The 17,128-nt window shown below is 36.8% G+C and overlaps 1 protein-coding gene across 9 annotated transcripts in view; it reads right to left on the minus strand.

Moving 5' to 3' along the window:
- Positions 1-17,128, minus strand: part of CELF2 (CUGBP Elav-like family member 2) — a 423,961-nt gene that overhangs the window by 273,944 nt on the left and 132,889 nt on the right. For 4 of the 9 annotated variants that reach the window (XM_067534966.1, XM_067534963.1, XM_067534965.1 and 1 more), the window contains exon 1: positions 6,831-7,063. The exons of the other annotated variants lie outside the window; for them this stretch is intronic. In XM_067534966.1, the coding sequence (XP_067391067.1) occupies positions 6,831-6,904 (74 nt within the window). In that variant the 5' untranslated portion in view covers positions 6,905-7,063. Of the gene's footprint in view, positions 1-6,830; positions 7,064-17,128 lie in introns of those variants that run through there. 9 annotated transcript variants of the gene reach the window in all.

Below are 17,128 nucleotides of genomic sequence, written 5' to 3' on the forward strand. Positions count from 1 at the left end.
CATTTCTGAAAACCTTTACAAGAAAGCCAGTAGCTTACTGCAAATGAAAAATGAAATCCTGGAGGGAAACAAGTGGTTCCATCACTTCACGTCTGAATACAGAAGCACAGGAATGTGGGGTGAAGCAATTATACAATGATGGTTCTAAAGGGGAATAATTATTTCACAATTACCTGAAAGCATCACATTTATTGCTCTAATTAGTTTTTATTTTCTAAATAGGCTTTCCAGTTCCGACATTTTTCTTATATCTATCATGGGATTTTTTTTTTCCAGTTTACCTCCCCCACACCCTGAAGAAATATCTTTGCTATGTATAAAAGTAGCACTGAAGCTTTCTGTATTCTGTGACCTTCGCTTGTTACCTAACCCCCACTGTCAGTATATTTAATCAAAGAAAATCATGCCACATGATATAACACACTTGGTGATTATACAAATTTAAAAAATAAAAATGCTCTATAGGAAATGTGGGATTGCTGAAACAAAAAGACTAGTCCCGCCACATTGGACAGAAAGAGTTTAGATGATATGCATGCACTGTAGCACATCAGTGACTTCTCTCATTCTCCAGAGGGTCATTTCTTGTTGAAATGCATTCCTTGCATTTCATTAATATTTAAAAAGCTGAGATTTTTTGCATAATTTTCTCCTCTATCATTCATGGGCAATATTTTTAAACAACATTTGGGATTAATTATGAAACTTGATCTCCACAGCCAAGATGACTGTAAAATATCAATTAATTGAAATATTTAGAATTATGAAACTTTTTAAAAACAATCAGTAATTGGTGTTTAATTTGGATAACAAGTAGAAGAAACAAAAACCTGTGTGATTATTAATATGATATGAGGGATCTTATTGGAAAAATATATTTTAATAAGACTTATCAGATACTGAACATTATTATTACAGGAAGGCTGCTAGAAAAGAGATTGTAAGAGAAAAATGTTAACTGACCAAATGAAATCTTAATTACTAGGTTTATATCTGAAGATCCTTTTTCCTTTCTGAGGCTTTTTATCTTTTCTTTCAAGGATATTATTTCCCTTTTCTTTGCTGTCCATCAATAGACACCAAAGTAATCTCAGTTGAGCAAACTACAATTAAGTAGCAAGTCATAACAATTAAAATAATACCACTAACCAGATCAAAGAGGAAATTGTTCTCCAAGATGCCAGTACAGGGTAAGATTATGGTCTGAGAGAACAGCTGATACTAATGTACACATTTTCAGTTGGCAATTAATGTTTTGATGTTTTACCATAAACAGAGCTAGCAAACAGATTACTTTTGGGTGCAAGTGTCATTTCATAATGGGGTATTATTTCTTAAATTCACTTTAGTATGGCATGCTACAGAATGGAGTTCTCTCTGAATTTTATTATTTGTAATGTGTTTTGGGTGTGTGCATGCATGTACACACGCAAATATTTCACATGAATAATGGAATCTCTTACTTATGAAATTCTGTCTAGCTAGTGCCTTGTAAGGCAAAACTAGAGTCTACTGGAAAATATATCCTCATTGGTTGCTTAATTAGCGTGTCGCACATATATGCCAATTTGACTCATCCTTGAAATAAGAGAGAAATTCAGAGACTGGGTTTTTTAAGGATAATTTATGGCAATTTGCTATGGAACCCAATCAGTTGCATGTGGCCCTATCTTAGTCCTTCTGACAATATCAGTATCATGTACTTTAACGACTTTATTCATATTCATCAAAGGTGAGTCACCTCAAATTTGTCCCTATAGTAAGTAGTGAGAAATAATACTAATGTTAAATTATCCCATTTAGTCCAAATTCCATTACAGAAGTAAAAAGCTTGGTGGTGTTGTAGTAGCCAGTGGAGCCTGATCTAAGAAATGGTTGGTAATCTGATCCTCAAAGCAAGTCATTTTATAATCCCAAATAGCATCTTTCTGAAAGCACTCACTGAGCACATTCAGTTAATTTATTTACTAGATTATGTTAAAAGACAAATTTATTTTAAAAAATATGAATGTATATTTAGGCCTTCTAAATATTTGTTTGGGAAGAGCCAACATGGCTTTTGTAAAAGGAAATCATGCCTTACCAATCTACTAGAATTCTTTGAGGGGGTTAACAAGAATGTGCACAAGGTTGATCCAGTGGATATAGTGTACTTAGATTTTCAGAAAGCCTTTGACAAGGTCCCTCACCAAAGGCTCTTAAGCAAAGTAAGCAGTCATGGGAGAAGAGGGAAGGTCCTCTCCTGGATCAGTAACTGGTTAAAAGATAGGAAACAAAGGGTAGGAATAAATGGTCAGTTTTCAGAATGGAGAAAGATAAATAGTGGTGTCTCCCAGGAATCTCTACTGGGATCAGTACTGTACAACAAAAGGGGTAAACAGTGAAGTGGCAAAATTTGCAGATGATATAAAACTACTCAAAAAAGTTATGTCCAAAGCAGACTGTGAAGAGTTAAAAAGGAATCTCACAAAACTGGGTGACTGGGCAACAAAATGGCAGCTTAAATTCAATGTTGATAAATGCAAAGTAATGCACATTGGAAAACATTAACCCAACTATACATATAAAATGATGGGGTCTAAATTAGCTGTTACCACTCAGGAAAGAGATCTTCGAGTCTCTGTGGATAGTTCTCTGAAAACACCCATTCAGTGTGCCGCGGCAGTCAAAAAAGCTAACAGAATGTTGGGAATCATTAGGAAAGGGATAGATAGTAAGACAGAAAATATCGTATTGCCTCTTTATAAATCCATAGTTCACCCACACCTTGAATACTGTGTGCAGATCTGGTCTCCCCATCTCAAAAAAGATATATTGGAATTGGAAAAGGTATAGAAAATGACAACAAAAATGATCAGGGGTATGGAACAGCTTCCATATGAGAAAAGATTAATAAGACTGGGACTTTTCAGCTTGGAAAAGAAACGACTATGGGGGAATATGATAGAGGTCTATACATTTATGACAGATATGGAGAAAGTAAATAAGGAAATGTTATTTACTCCTCCTCCTAACACAAAAACTAGGGATCACTCAATGAAATTAATAGGCAGCAGGTTTAAAACGAACAAAAGGAAGTATTTCTTCACACAACACACAATCAACCTGTGGAACTCCTTGCTAGAAAATGTTGTGAAGGCCAAGACTAAAATGGGGTTAAAAAAAGGACTAGATAAATTCATGGAGGATATGTCCATCAATGGCTATTAGCGAGGATAGGCAGGGATTGCTGTTTGCTGGGAATGGCCAACGGGATGGATCACTTGATGATTACCTGTTCTATTCATTCCTTCTGAAGCACCTGGAATAGGTCACTGTCGGAAGACAGGATACTGGGCTAGATGGACCATTGGTCTGACCCAGGATGGCTGTTCTTATGTTCTCTTTGAAGAACAAAAGTTTCTCATTACATATAAATAAGCAACACATTTGGAGCGTGAATAGGTTATCTTACAAGAGATCAGAAGTTATTTGGCTGTGGTGACGTAAATCAGTAACTAGTCAGTTCTTTCTCCAACTTTTTCATGACAGAAGTAGGGTCCAATTTCCCATACACTGCCCAAAACCAAGATATTTTTTAATTTGAAATGTACAACAGATATTATATTCCTGTATTTTATCATTAATGGTGCTTTTATAACCCTCTTTTCCCCCTTGAGTGAAATTTTTAAATTCCTTGACAAAATTAATTCAGATTTAACTTACTTTGTAGATTGTTTATTTTAAATATATCAAAGCAAGTAGTACATTTTAGCTTACAGTTAAGCTCAGATCCCAAATGTCCTATTTTCCTTAAATCTACCAAGTCATGATGTTTTTTTTTTATTATTTGTTGAAATGGAGGATGAGACTGAGGGGAAAAAGAAAGAAATTATTTATTTTATAGACACCTCATAGGTACATAGATGTTCTTGAAGAGTACTTGGTACTGTACTGTACCAGTTTACTTAAAAAACAAAGTTCAGTTCTGAATTTTTAAAGAACTATTTAAAAAGGGATCAAGTAAATAAAATGTCAATTTTTAGTATGCTCATTGGTAACTATTATTCTTTAAAATAGGAAATTCCTTCTTGCTAAGGTATGTTCTACAGGAAGATCATCTGGCAAGGTTAAAAGTTTTGTTTAAAATTATAACTTTGTGTATGCTCTCCAATACATTGTGCCAAAAGTTGAAACTCTTTTACACTCTGATGGTGTCACTCTGGATGTCTGGCACAGGCCATTTTAAGGGTAATATGCTTACATGACAAATGGCCCATCATGAAAATATTTGCTCTTCAGCCCTGAAAAGTCCAGAAGATTGTGGACTTGCAAACAGAATAAAACATAAATATATCCTATCACATGCCTATGGGAAACCCCAGTAATGATGATGCAAATATTGAAATTCATACTGCTTTAGAAATGTCTTGTAGCAAAGCCTTCATATTTCATTTATTTTTAAAAATTCTTTTAGCAATTGTTCTCCCTTAGCAGATACCAAATTCGACTTATCTACAAATGATCCCTTGAAATCATAAAACTTCATAGCTATTAGATCAGCAGTAAAGCAAAGGTTTCCTATTATGGTGGAGCAACAGTTCTCGAATTTGTCATGATCAAGCCATTAAAATTTAGTAAATAATAAATAATAAGTTCTCGCCCCACCCCCACCCTCCGCAGTCAATGTACAACAATACTAGCAGCTGAGATGACTAGTTTCCAAATAAAATAACAGACCAAGAAGCATCAAAATATTCCAACAATTTTCCATCATTTAGATCTGAGTGTTTGGAGCTATATTTAGAAGAGGCTGACATATGTTGAAAATAATTTATATTGTTTTGGACAAACAATAGGACCTGCTCCTGCAGATGATTATTCTGTTTGAGGTGTGCTAGAATTCAGGATAGGAGTTTCCTAGAGAAATGAATAAAGGCAGAATGCAGAAGGAAAGTTTGACATGGTACTCACCCTGCAAGGGGTAAGCTGAAGATGGATTTAAATAAGACTAAGTGACAACTGGGGCATCATCAGATTCACTTAATAGAGCTTTTTAGTTCAGAGATATTTATTAGCAAAATCTTTTCTGACTGACTGGAAGGACAAGCAGGTAGGGGTATAATCAAAGCTGAGATGATGAAAACAAGATAATTCTTGGCTTTGGCAGATCTTCTCAAAAGACTGTCAGAGAAATTATATGAATATTTAGGCTGCAACTTTGCTGCAACTGCAACGGACACTTACAAGGTAATTTATGTAAAAGGAGAAAAATATAGGACCTTTCAAATTAAACATGAAGGGAATGGTGTTAATAAAGATAAGTTCTTAAAGAAAAAAATCAAGCAAGACATTCATTATTTTAATTTAAGATTATCTGAATTGATTCACTGGACTTGGACATTTGTGCAAACCCTAAGCCATTCTTCATAGTGGAGAAAATGACTGGAAATGATATCGGTCATCCACATAAAATAGGTTTCCTCCCTCCCCCTTTTATTAAATCTCAGAGGCTTGAACAATTGGCTACTATTGAATACTTCTACTCAAAAAGCTTCTTATGCTAGGGAAAGAGTATAACACCTTACGAGAAAGTTTGTTGCCAGCAAAATAAGTAATAAAACTCAGAATGGTCTTGTAACAGGGCACAATATACAAGATGATTTGGGGAAAGCACGTTGTAGATGGAAGTCATTACTTCACATACATAGATTTATTTACACTTGAAACTTAAATACTGCTTCCTTCATCAGAACAGATACGGTATATAGCCAATGGCAAAGCCTCTTACTTGATTCTAAAAAAACTCAACACATTTATCATTCTGACTACAAGCAAAAGCATAAAAATAAAAGGCATTTTAGGAATGTTTAATATACTAACATGGTATTTCAATGTTCATACATTTGAGCAATTGATTCTCTTTCTTTCTTCCTCTCTTTCTTTCTATTTTTATTTTACATGCCTAGAGTGCCTAAAAATACTCGCCACTTGACAATGCCTAACTGGATGATAATAGAAACTTTCAGATCACCATTAATAGGATAGACATAAATTAGACGAATACTTTTCTCTCTGAAATTCCAGCACTTAACATATTCCAGTAAATCTTATCAGTGGTTTCACTGCACATATAAAACAACCATCCTCACCTTAATTAACACCATATTTACCATACAACCATTGGGACTAAGTCAAAATGTACCTCTAATTTCTGCACTGTTACACCTAACTATTTTTACAATTGATCATTAGTATTTCATTTGACTCTGAAAGGGAACTGTATTTGCAAATCTGAAGCTGGGTTAGTGGTTAATTTTTACAAGTGAATCTTTATTTATACTACCAGAGGAAATAAGCAACACTGCACAGCAATACCAAATTTAAATGATACATGCAGAAGACAAATATCTGTATTGGAATTCCCACCGGGCATAAGAGAGTGCATTTATTTATGCGGTGTTGGTGTGCATTTTTCCATATTACATCAGCAGAATATAAAAATCATACTTATCTTTCTCTTCCTTCTCCCTCAGCCACCGTTATCAGGCTGCCTCCTCAGAATACTAAATATCAAACATATGCATCTGCTGCCTTTTTTTGTTGGGGGGGGGGGGCGGGGGGGGCAGAAAACTACAAATCACAAAGCAATTTTAAGTGACCGGGGGAAAAAAATTCTTACTCTCCCGTAAAACACTCCTGCCAGAGACTTCCAGCAGCAAGTCAGAGGCAAACCCAGTGCTTTGTTTTTATATGGCCAAACCTCTAAGAAATCTGAATGTCAAAAAGCTCGGCTACTAGAAGCTCAGTTTTATATCTGTATGCTGTCAGGCAACTGAATCTCTACTTACATTCTGTCAGAAACTAGCAAACGGCTATCAACCATCATCTCCGGAAGAAAATCCAGCTTGAATGAAGAAGTCATGTTCTTTTCTGTGCACACCGTTCTGGTCTGGCAAATAAGAATGTTTCTATGCTTGTCTGATTCAACAACTGTGCTGGCCAAGAGACAGGCAGGGACAGGTGCAAGGAGGCCTCCCCAAGGCAGCCGCCAGAGTCAGCAGTTGTCACATTCTCTCCCCCTCTTGTTTTCCTCCAATCCCCTCTGAAATCTACTGCTGAGGCAACTGTCTATAGAACACCAGGTGCTGAAATGGGAGGCGGAGCTCCTTCCCCACTGCAGCTAGAGTTTAACCCATGCCCTCCCGTAGGTGTTCACACTGGGTTGGAAAAAGCCTGTGAAGAGCTTAGGCGAGATAAAACCTTATGAAATGATTGGAACCTGAGAACATTTTCTGGTTTAGCCATGGCGTTAGTTACAAATTCAGATGAGTCGCACTGACTTCCTTTAACCTTTTCCATTTTCAAACAGTAACAGCAATTATGACATAAAATATAGTTCAGGAACTTGATTTCTTGTTGTTAAAATCTTAGTTCCACTTCCATTTAACACAGCATATATTTTCATCTAACTAAAACTTTAATAAGTAAAATGCATTAGCTCAGTAAAAGCCATTAAAATATTCAAACAAACCGTCATCACTACAATGGCAAATAAATTAACTATTAGCAATTGGATACAATTTAATATTCTGGACATATATACATATACACATAATTATATTCCATCAGGATAATGCATGCTTCCATGTAAATACTAATCTCAGTATTGTTAATAAGCCTCTTGTTAAAAAAATTCCACTTCTGAAATTTATAAAACATGCTAGTTTAAACACAAACAGCTTTCTCAGTAAGAACATTAAATCACCATTTACTGGTGGAAAGACAATTACTATATGAACCTGAAAGCATTAGGAGCATTGAAACAATAGAAAGACAATTAGTTCCTCAGTAATAGTTTTACATATTCAAAATTCCCACATCCAAAGTTTGGCTTCCACTAAGCTTAAACAACCATTCAGGTTTATGGTAGCAGTCCATAGGAATATGAAGGGTGAAAATATCTTCTCTGCTAACCATGATAAAAAGTAGGCATTCTAATAACAATGACAATCATTTTATATATACATCTGGCAAAATCCTTGCCCCCCACTGATAAGCTTGGAGTTCAGCACAGCTAATATAGAAAACAAATAATCAACACACACGGAATTTTACACACACTCACCCAGTTACTAAAACCAAACAAAGTGAAAATCTGTCTATATTTTCCTTTATGTCCTCCTACTTGTTTGTTCCAATTCAATGCAGTTCTAGGCAAAAGAACTGATTTACAAAGATTACGGGGTGATCTGAGGACTCTAGCCCCATAGTTTGTTATTTCTACTGCATTCTCTTCTTTTTTGGAATCTCTTATTTACATTTTGTAATTTTGGATAGAATTGATGATTGACCTATGAAAAAAAGCAAGCAAAATGAATAAACAAAAGATGACTACCTTGGGCATATATGATCTTTAGCATTTCAAATTTTACACTGAAATGTACTCCAGCTGATCAATGCTAAACATGCCATAACTTGGTCCAACTGTCATTTAATTTTCACATAACATAATAACTCGTTAATATCTGACAGTGGGCCAATTTTAAAGAGTTTATTTGACTATTTAAGACATTTTGTCATTCCAATTAGGAGAAAAAGAAAAACCCTCAGGCTGCTAGCATTTTTGCCTATTTTACAGGTCTGGAAAAAAAAGGCTCACCTAGCTGTTGCTCTAATCTGCCTAGGAGAACCGTAAACCTGAAGAAATAATGTCACAGTATTATTAATCTATTCTATATAGTTTCTTATGCCACATTCATTAGCATCCTATCTGGGAGCAAACCCATATAGCGGCAGAAGAATAAGCATGAAACAGAAATAAAGAAAAGTCAGTACAACTTTCTCCGGCTGGATGCAGCCACCTGTCTTTTGATCTGAGGCCTTCCTGGTGGTTAATCCATCCTAGAGTAGAGCTGGATTAACTTTCAATTTCAAAATCTTGCAACTGGAGAAGGGGCAGGTTTTAGCCCTGACGAAAGCAGGCAGAGTTCAATGAGGATGAAGATATTTTTTCAGATAATGAGTCTCCATCCCTGTTTGACCCTTTGGGGTTTCACTCACATGCTCCCCATCACAGAGTTTAGTAGTGCCTTCTAATTTCAGAGGAATACAGAGATTCTTGACCCTCCTCAAATTTTACATGCGTCATTTAGGAAGAAGACAGTCCTAATGAACCAAGAATTTCTCGTTAAGTAAATCAGTTCTTTGCATCAAATTGGGGGTGGGAGGAGTAGGACTGGGGGGGGGGGTGGAAATCACAAATAATTTTGCTCAAAATCTGCATATGAAATAAGGAGATCTGTATACATTTGTCCCTTTCTTAAGGTATGAATGCTTAAAAATGCTTCATTAAAACATATGTTCTTTTGAAATATTTATTTTCCTTTTAGTTACATGTGAATTAGCTGGAAGAAGCTGTAGGGAAGCCCTCTTACTGACTTAAGCCTTCTCAGCAGTTTGTTAAATTCTAGCCTCAAATCCCTTGAGGGAATAGTGGATTCAAAGCAGCTTTTAATCATACTATAAGGAGGGTGAAGTAGTATGTAAGTAGGTCATAGCAAAAGCATTACAAGTGCATAGGTTATTGCTTTATTTAACAACTACAGTGTAACACACTTTTCAAAGCACATTTGCTTTTGCTATTTAAAAGTTAGAGGCAGGACCAGGGTCAAATACAAAAGGAAACCCACTCTGTAAAGGATATGGAGATTTTAATCAAGAAAAGCTTGGGGGGGAGGGGAGAAGCTGTATTTGAATAGTTTTGTTTCCAAATATAAATAATGTAATGGCTGCATATGCACTTAATATAGAACCCAGAGGGTGCATGAAAGAAAATTCCTCGTGTTTCACAAAGCAGTATTACAACTGCCATTCTATTATTTTTAACACCAACTCCATTTCTGTGATCAAAGCACATGCCTGCACAATAGTGGCTTTAAAAAATATTAATTAGTGCTGCTGAGCTTAAGAAAAAAAAGAATGCTTCGGAAGAACTTGTCTGTATCCAATACTGAAAAATATTGAAAAAAAATGGAATGGGATCCCTTTAATTTCCACAGCATAAATCAAACAATTGATACAGCATGGTCGTTTGGAGGATTAGTTATTGGCTGATTTAGTCACAGCTGTTATCGGTTAATATAGTTTATGTTAGTATAGAGGAAGGTACCCAGGATAGGGTGTCTTAGAACTCTTCGGTTCTAATCCCATCTATGCCACTGAGGTAGGCCTGCCCCATCCAATGCTCACTGACTTCAGAGGAATAGGATCGGGCCCTGGCTGCCTTGGTAAAATTATTGAATCTTCCTGCCTCTGTTTCTCCATATGTAAAATGGGAAGGATAATACTAATTTACCTCACAATGTTGCAGATTAGTCATGGTTTGTACCGTTCTTTGAACAGTTCTGCGGTTTCTGTTAGAAGCTTGCTCTGATGCCAACTATTCTCCAGCAGCTCAGCCTTCTAAAAATCTGTCTTTCTAAAAGAGGCCTTTGCAAGAAAGTGAATTGGAAGAAAGGTGGTAGCTCCGTGTTAGATCACTTTCAAGGGTATGAGCTCACTCTGACATCATTGCCTTTGATTCTAATTCAGTCTGTGAGAAATCAAGCAGAGACTTACAATCAAGTCTGGCATGGTGCTCATGCTTTCCCCCCTTCTCCCCTCACCATCTTAGCTTAATTGTCATTCTTTTAGTCAACTTCCCATCCATTTTTGAACACAGGAAATGCTACTATTGGAAGCACTTCAAGGGAAAGTTTCTGAATGACTTCCTTACATAATAAGCCCACAAGGCAGCGTGGAGAGTTCAAATATACTCCTTTATTCCCCCTCTAGGCCAATGAGCACTGCTCTAGCATAAGCTTATTTTGGGCAGCAGAGCAAACTTCTAACAGAAACAAGGGACCAGAATATGATCTCCCCTTACAGAGGTGTACATCTGGAGCAAAACCTTTGACTTTTAGTGGAGTTATCCCAGATTTACACCCATGAAAGTGAGATGAGAATCTGCAGAAGCAGATGTATGCCAAAAAAATGCTTATTGCCTTTCACAGAGAAACACCCATACCGCACAGAACACAGGCTAGAAAGTAGTAGAATGCATAAGGGCAAGTAATGAATTCTTTCATTTCATGGGTCCCAGTGAGTAAGAGCTTAATTTTGTAGCAGATCTTTGGAGGGGCAAGGAGGGAGGGAAACAAGCATTAACATAAATAATCTTTTTCTTCTGTAAAATTAGCATAGCTTCTACTCTATTCTCCCTAAATGTTATTGAGAATCAACAAAACCATTATAAATGCAGCTTCACAAAAGCTACAAAATTGTTTCTCTGTGTGGCATAATCAAAGGGCCTACAAACCGTTACTCCTGTGAGTAATTCATTAATTTTAAGCAGACTCCTGAAGAGATTCAGGACTACTCCCGGAGTGAGGTTGTGCAACATCAGGCCTGAAACTTCATTTATGGGTTTTTTCTTTGCCTCCAAGGTTTGTTTTTCATTTCAAGCCAGTATCAAAACTCGTCTTCTCCTCATCACATTTTAAAATTAAAATGGTATAAGTGTTTCTTGTTTTGTTTTTTTAAAAGGTGCTTCGAGACGATTTGATCTAAAAAAAAGTACATTTTTGATAGGCTAGTCAATGAATTTTAAATACCAATAAACCTTAGGTACTTGAGAGATTTTGTCTGATTCTATGGTTTGTTCTCCCTTAATTAGTAATTTGCAGAAATAAGCATCATTTAAAATTAGTACAGTACCTTGAATTAAACATTTCTAGAGCTTTCGCTTGAAAAACAATGATATTACGTAAACTTGGTTGCTATAGTAAAACTTCCCACTCACTCTTGTTTTCCTGTTCTATACTGATGAAAAGGTGATTTCATCAGACTGTGGGTATAAGGCCATTTGTTGAGTAATAACAACTCTATCTTTCCTAAAGCAATTAGGCAAGATTTTTTTTAAATAACCAAAACCAGACATTATCAACACCCCATTTTACATTTTAAGGAGGGTTTTTAAAGATATTTGGCTCTAAAATGGTTCCTATTCAGGCTTATGTTATGCAAATATTGTCAACAGTCATCTGTACAAACTAAGGGCCCAATCCTGCAAACATTTACTACTGAATGTAGAGCTTAGTACCATGACTACAGTAGTTTCAGTGGCTTCATTGGGACGATGCCTAGTAGTAAGTGTTTGTAGGATCAGGCTCTAAGATCCCATTGCTAATTTATAGTCCTGGTGAAAAGCATTACTGCTGAAGTGTAGGGGTTACTTTTGGGCACTGTTATATACCTATGTACGTACACACGTGTGTGAGAGAATTTCTAAGGCCTACTTCTCTTTCATCCCCAGTCCTCCCATAACCCAGTTATTCATCAAGTCCTTTATAACGGACATATTCCCCCCCCCAGCTTAAGTAGCATTGAATGATCCTAGCAACAGAGTGAATGGAGCAGCCGTTGCTTATCCGGGAGAGAAATCTAGGACTCTGCTTGCACTGGGCAGTTCCGATTTCCGACTAGGTAACAGATGCTCTATTCACTGAGCAAAAAAAAAAAAAAAAAAAAAAAAAAAAAAAAAAAAAAGCTCTTTTCCAGACAGCAATGGAGAAGAAACCTAGGATGGAACTTTGTTATTGCTGGATTCGGGTATTAATCCATTCCCAAGTGAAATGGAATAATATTATGGTGGCTGGGTTGGGAGAAATTGCGTATCTGGGTTTGTAAACTGGGCCACCCTTCCCCCAACACATGCAAAAGTCCCTGCCTCCCTTCAGAGGAGAGAAGCAGCAACAACTGCTAGGAGGCAAAAGGCGCTCCAGGATCATCTAGGCTATATCGGCTGTTTGGGATTCTGTGGGCTGTTTTGTGCAGTTGGGAGATTGACTGTTTGGGGGTGGATGTGGGGGAGGGTGAGAGTGCGTGAGTAGCTAGTAGGCAGAGACTGAATTAAATCAGTAGGCGTGTAGTGTGAGGGGTTGAACTCATCAATGAAAGAATGGGCAAAGGTAGGAGGGAAAATATGGGATGGAATCAAAAGGGGAAAATGGTGGGGAGTTGGGTGGGAAAGAGAAACGTTAGAAATAAACATGGACCCAACCTGATTTTTTTTTTGAACAAGATGCAATATCTGTCTAGTGCACCAGAGTGTCTAGACAGACAATACTAATGTGATAACTTCCACCCTCCTTTCACCTCATTCCCATTTCATCATTTGTTGCTGTTATTGATTGTTTCTTACCTTATTCTTAAATTGTGCGCTCTTCAGGACAGGATATTTCATGGGTGTTTTTGGTTTGTGAAATGTTTCCCATGCTCCTGGATGCTCAAAAATAAGTCACACTACTACTGATATATAAAATCTACCTTTGTTTGACACTGCTATTTCCAACAATGTCCATTAGAGCCGAGGCAACCGCACTGGAAGGGCAGTGCAAAAACCGTAAGACGCTCTCAGTGAAACCTACACCTTTGTCCCTCCGTTATTTTTCTAACAGACGATCTCACTTAATTTTTCCTGAACTTCCATTTTCAAATAAAAACTTGTTGGTAAGGAGATTCCTAGTATTAGAACTGGTCAAATTTGGGATTCCCGTCTTATGGCAAGTTTTGAGATTTTGTTTCATCCCAAATCAGGACAAAAGGGTCAGTATCTTGAAATTTTTCATGGAATGAAGTATTCGGAGAACATTTCATTTAAACTTTAGAAAAATGTTTTGTTTTAATGGAGGTCAAAATCTTTAATTTGGATGAGATTAAAACAAAATGTTTCTATTTATCGTTTTTATGACATTTATGTTATAATTCATGATATAAAATTTGAAATAGAGTGGAAATGAGATAGAAATGAAATATTTTGATAATTTCCTGTCAAATTCTCCCACAAAATCCCACAAAATGTTTCTGACTGGTACATTTTGGGGTCTCACTAAATAAAATATGCTTGTATCAACTTTGCACAGAGACGTGTCTCTGTATGATTCACTTGAACAGCACTGCAGGGAAAAAACCCAACGTTGCTGCTGCAGTTCAGGGACTGCTTGTATCTGTGATTTTTAAAGGAGTTATATAACTCTCTCATTAAAATTAAATGTGGGATGAAATGCTGAAGACAAGTTCCCAAGCTCCAGAGTGAGCTTTTCCTCACATTTTGGTTGAAAATACTTTGGTCATGTTTTATAGATCTTGACCAAAGTATTTTCAACCAAAACATGGTCTTTTATAGATGAAACAAGGTCTGTAAGAATGAAAAACAAATGAATAAATCCAGAAAATCTTAGATTTTCTGATCACTCACAGAATTTCCTTTCTACTAGGGCCTGATTCTGCAAATGCAGACTGAGAGTGGCTGCCGGATCAGGCCTTAAATTCAGTTACATAACATCCACATATCTTTATAACATGTGCTGCTCTTCACAGGCGCAAGCAGTATCATTGTCCGAATGGTTTGCTTCAGGTGGCTGTAGATTTACTCTCTTTTCTCAATTAGTTAGGAGGGATAAGAAGTTTCTACCCTTTTTATTCCCCCCAGGCCCTGCAATTATCCCCATCTCTATTCTCCAGTGGAAGCCTATTACCAGCAATATGCTGAAAGGCTTCTCTTGAAGACGACCTTCTGATTTGCTATCATGGGACTGTCCCAGAATGAGAGCAGTATTTACTCCTCACCCATCTGAAGGTCGGACAAGGCAGTTCAGGGGTGCATCCGCCAACTAGTGGCAGAATGGCAGATGTTGCCCCTAGAATGCTTCTGAAATTTTGGAGGGCAGCCAGAGGACTGTGGCATAAATAATAAGAGCTATGCATGCACTCAGGTATCCTGTCTCTAACAGAGGCAAGTGCTGAATGATTCAGAAGATGGTGAAAAAGCATAATAGTGATTACAGGCATATATATTTACATGTCATATATATTTAAATGGAAAAGGATCACAGAGTTGAATGGGGAGTGGAACTAAAACCGAAAGTTATTGCCAGAGCTGGATAGTACTGTTTAGCTGACCCCCCTCCCCCCCACCAGGTATTTTGTATGTAGAAATAAACAAAACTAGAACTTGGTTACAAGTAAAATACAAGCAACATATTCACATGGTTATGTCTTTGCAGAGCAGCTATTGACACACAATCTGTCAGTCTCCTCAGTACACAGGAAGGTTCACCAACCAAGATGGTCTTCCACAAGCACAAGACTCCGAGGACAAACTGTGTAATCTAACTGTGGTTTTTAGATCTGATATTTCATGAACCAGCTAGAAACCATATACATCATGGGTAAGCATAAAACTGTGACCCCAGCATTTCAAAAGTGTATACCATGATTTCATGGCACTAATGGTACTTCAGGTATCAGTCTTTAAATGGTCACCTGACCCCCCACACCAGACAAACGTTTACTAGGCAGGCCAAGATGTTACTTATGTACTGGGCCAGTTGATGGATAGTCATTCTCAGTAAATACCAATGAAAAAATAAAGATGTGGTTGATCCTCCCAAATTCAGATCCAGATCTCAGCTTTTGCAACGCTTGGGAGTGCTCACATGTGGGATTTCAATCATTCCCACTCTATCTAATAGAGATATGTAACCTTGGTCCAATAGTCAACTTGCCAAGGATAGCATTAAAATGAGCTTAACTGAGACATTTGTTTTAGCTGCAGGATAAAATAAGCAAAAACAAAACAAAAAGCTGTTTTGGTTTTTTTTGCCACGACAATAGTGTTAGAGGAAAATTCCAGTTTTGATTTCCTCTGTGGGAATGCCAGCAGTCCTGTTTCATAAACTCTAGTGATTCATCACTATCCCAGGCAGCCAATCATTCGACAGGTCAAGTAGAAATTGGCTGTAGCGCCAGCAGCTCATGCTGCCCTGATAATGCATGTCATTCCAGGCATGGCGACATGCTTTCTCAACAGCTGCCATTTTCAGTTACGTTTTATACGACTGACATACAAGTAAATGTGTTGGAAGCAGTAAAACAGTCATAGGAAAGCAAAGATAAATAGCACCTGTACTAGATCATCTCTAATGACATTAGAGAGCTTTAAAAAAAATTCTCCCTCTTAAAAACCACACTTTACTAGTAGTTTTTTGACAGTGTGTTCAAGTAAATACAGGGATACATTTGGACTGTAATCTTAACAGATATGACTGCAGGAAAAAAGAAACCAAACTTCTCACCAGTCACTTGTGAGAAAAGCTTTTATGTAGCTAAGTTCTTCTTGAATTGTTTACTTTAAGAAACACAACTGCTCTGAGAAGTGGGGGAACCCCAAAACACTCATGAAGAAAATTTTCTCTTTTCACTTTCAGCCTTTATTCCGTATCACATACCTTAAATTCCACAAATTGGTAATTCAATAACTGTCCTCTTAATTAAGAGAGGCTGAAAACCTTTCTACAGAACAAAAGTGACTGGTAGCAGAGGGTACAGCAGTCAAAAAGCAAATGATTTTTTAAAAAAAGTTCCTTTACCATACAGTAAAAAGACGCAAATCATAGACTGGTAAAGTGATACCCACTAAAGTTGTTGAAACAATATTTAATAAGGATAGGGTTATCCATATTAATTTGTAGGTAATCTACAAATGAATGCCACATTGAGACTTTCAGGTTACTCCAAAGGCATTCAATTAGAAACTATTACAGAAAGCTCTTCAAGAGAGACACAGTTGCCTCTTCTCATTTCCTCTGTAGATATAAAATGCAAAACACCTATATTTTCTTATTTGGAAGAAACGGCCCCTCGAATGCTAAATGAAAGCCAACTGAGCTCGATATCAAGTCCTATAAGGCATCTTGCTTTCAGATTTCATCAACTTAGGTGTTTTCAGGGCTGTAAGCAATGAACTTTCCATCAGCAGCATCTTCAGCTAATTAACCCTCCTGATTACAATAATTAGTATTGATTCACTCCTGAATGACTTCTTAAGTATTCAAGCACAATTTACTCTTGCAGTATAAATTCTAGATATGAATATTAACTGAATAGTCTCCTTTATTTTCAACCCCAAAGGTATAGTTTGGAATCATATGTACTTAAATTTGATAACAGAAACACTTCAGTTTTATTTTAATTTAACAAAAAAAATATTAACACATTGATGTTAGAGATTGTAGTTCATAAATCTGAAGAAAATATAGACAAAGAC

The sequence above is a fragment of the Emydura macquarii genome, unplaced genomic scaffold (assembly GCF_026122565.2).
Source record: "Emydura macquarii macquarii isolate MOO-44397 ecotype Brisbane River unplaced genomic scaffold, CSIRO-AGI_Emac_v2 contig_3470, whole genome shotgun sequence".
In the NCBI taxonomy this organism is placed as follows: Eukaryota; Metazoa; Chordata; order Testudines; family Chelidae; genus Emydura; species Emydura macquarii.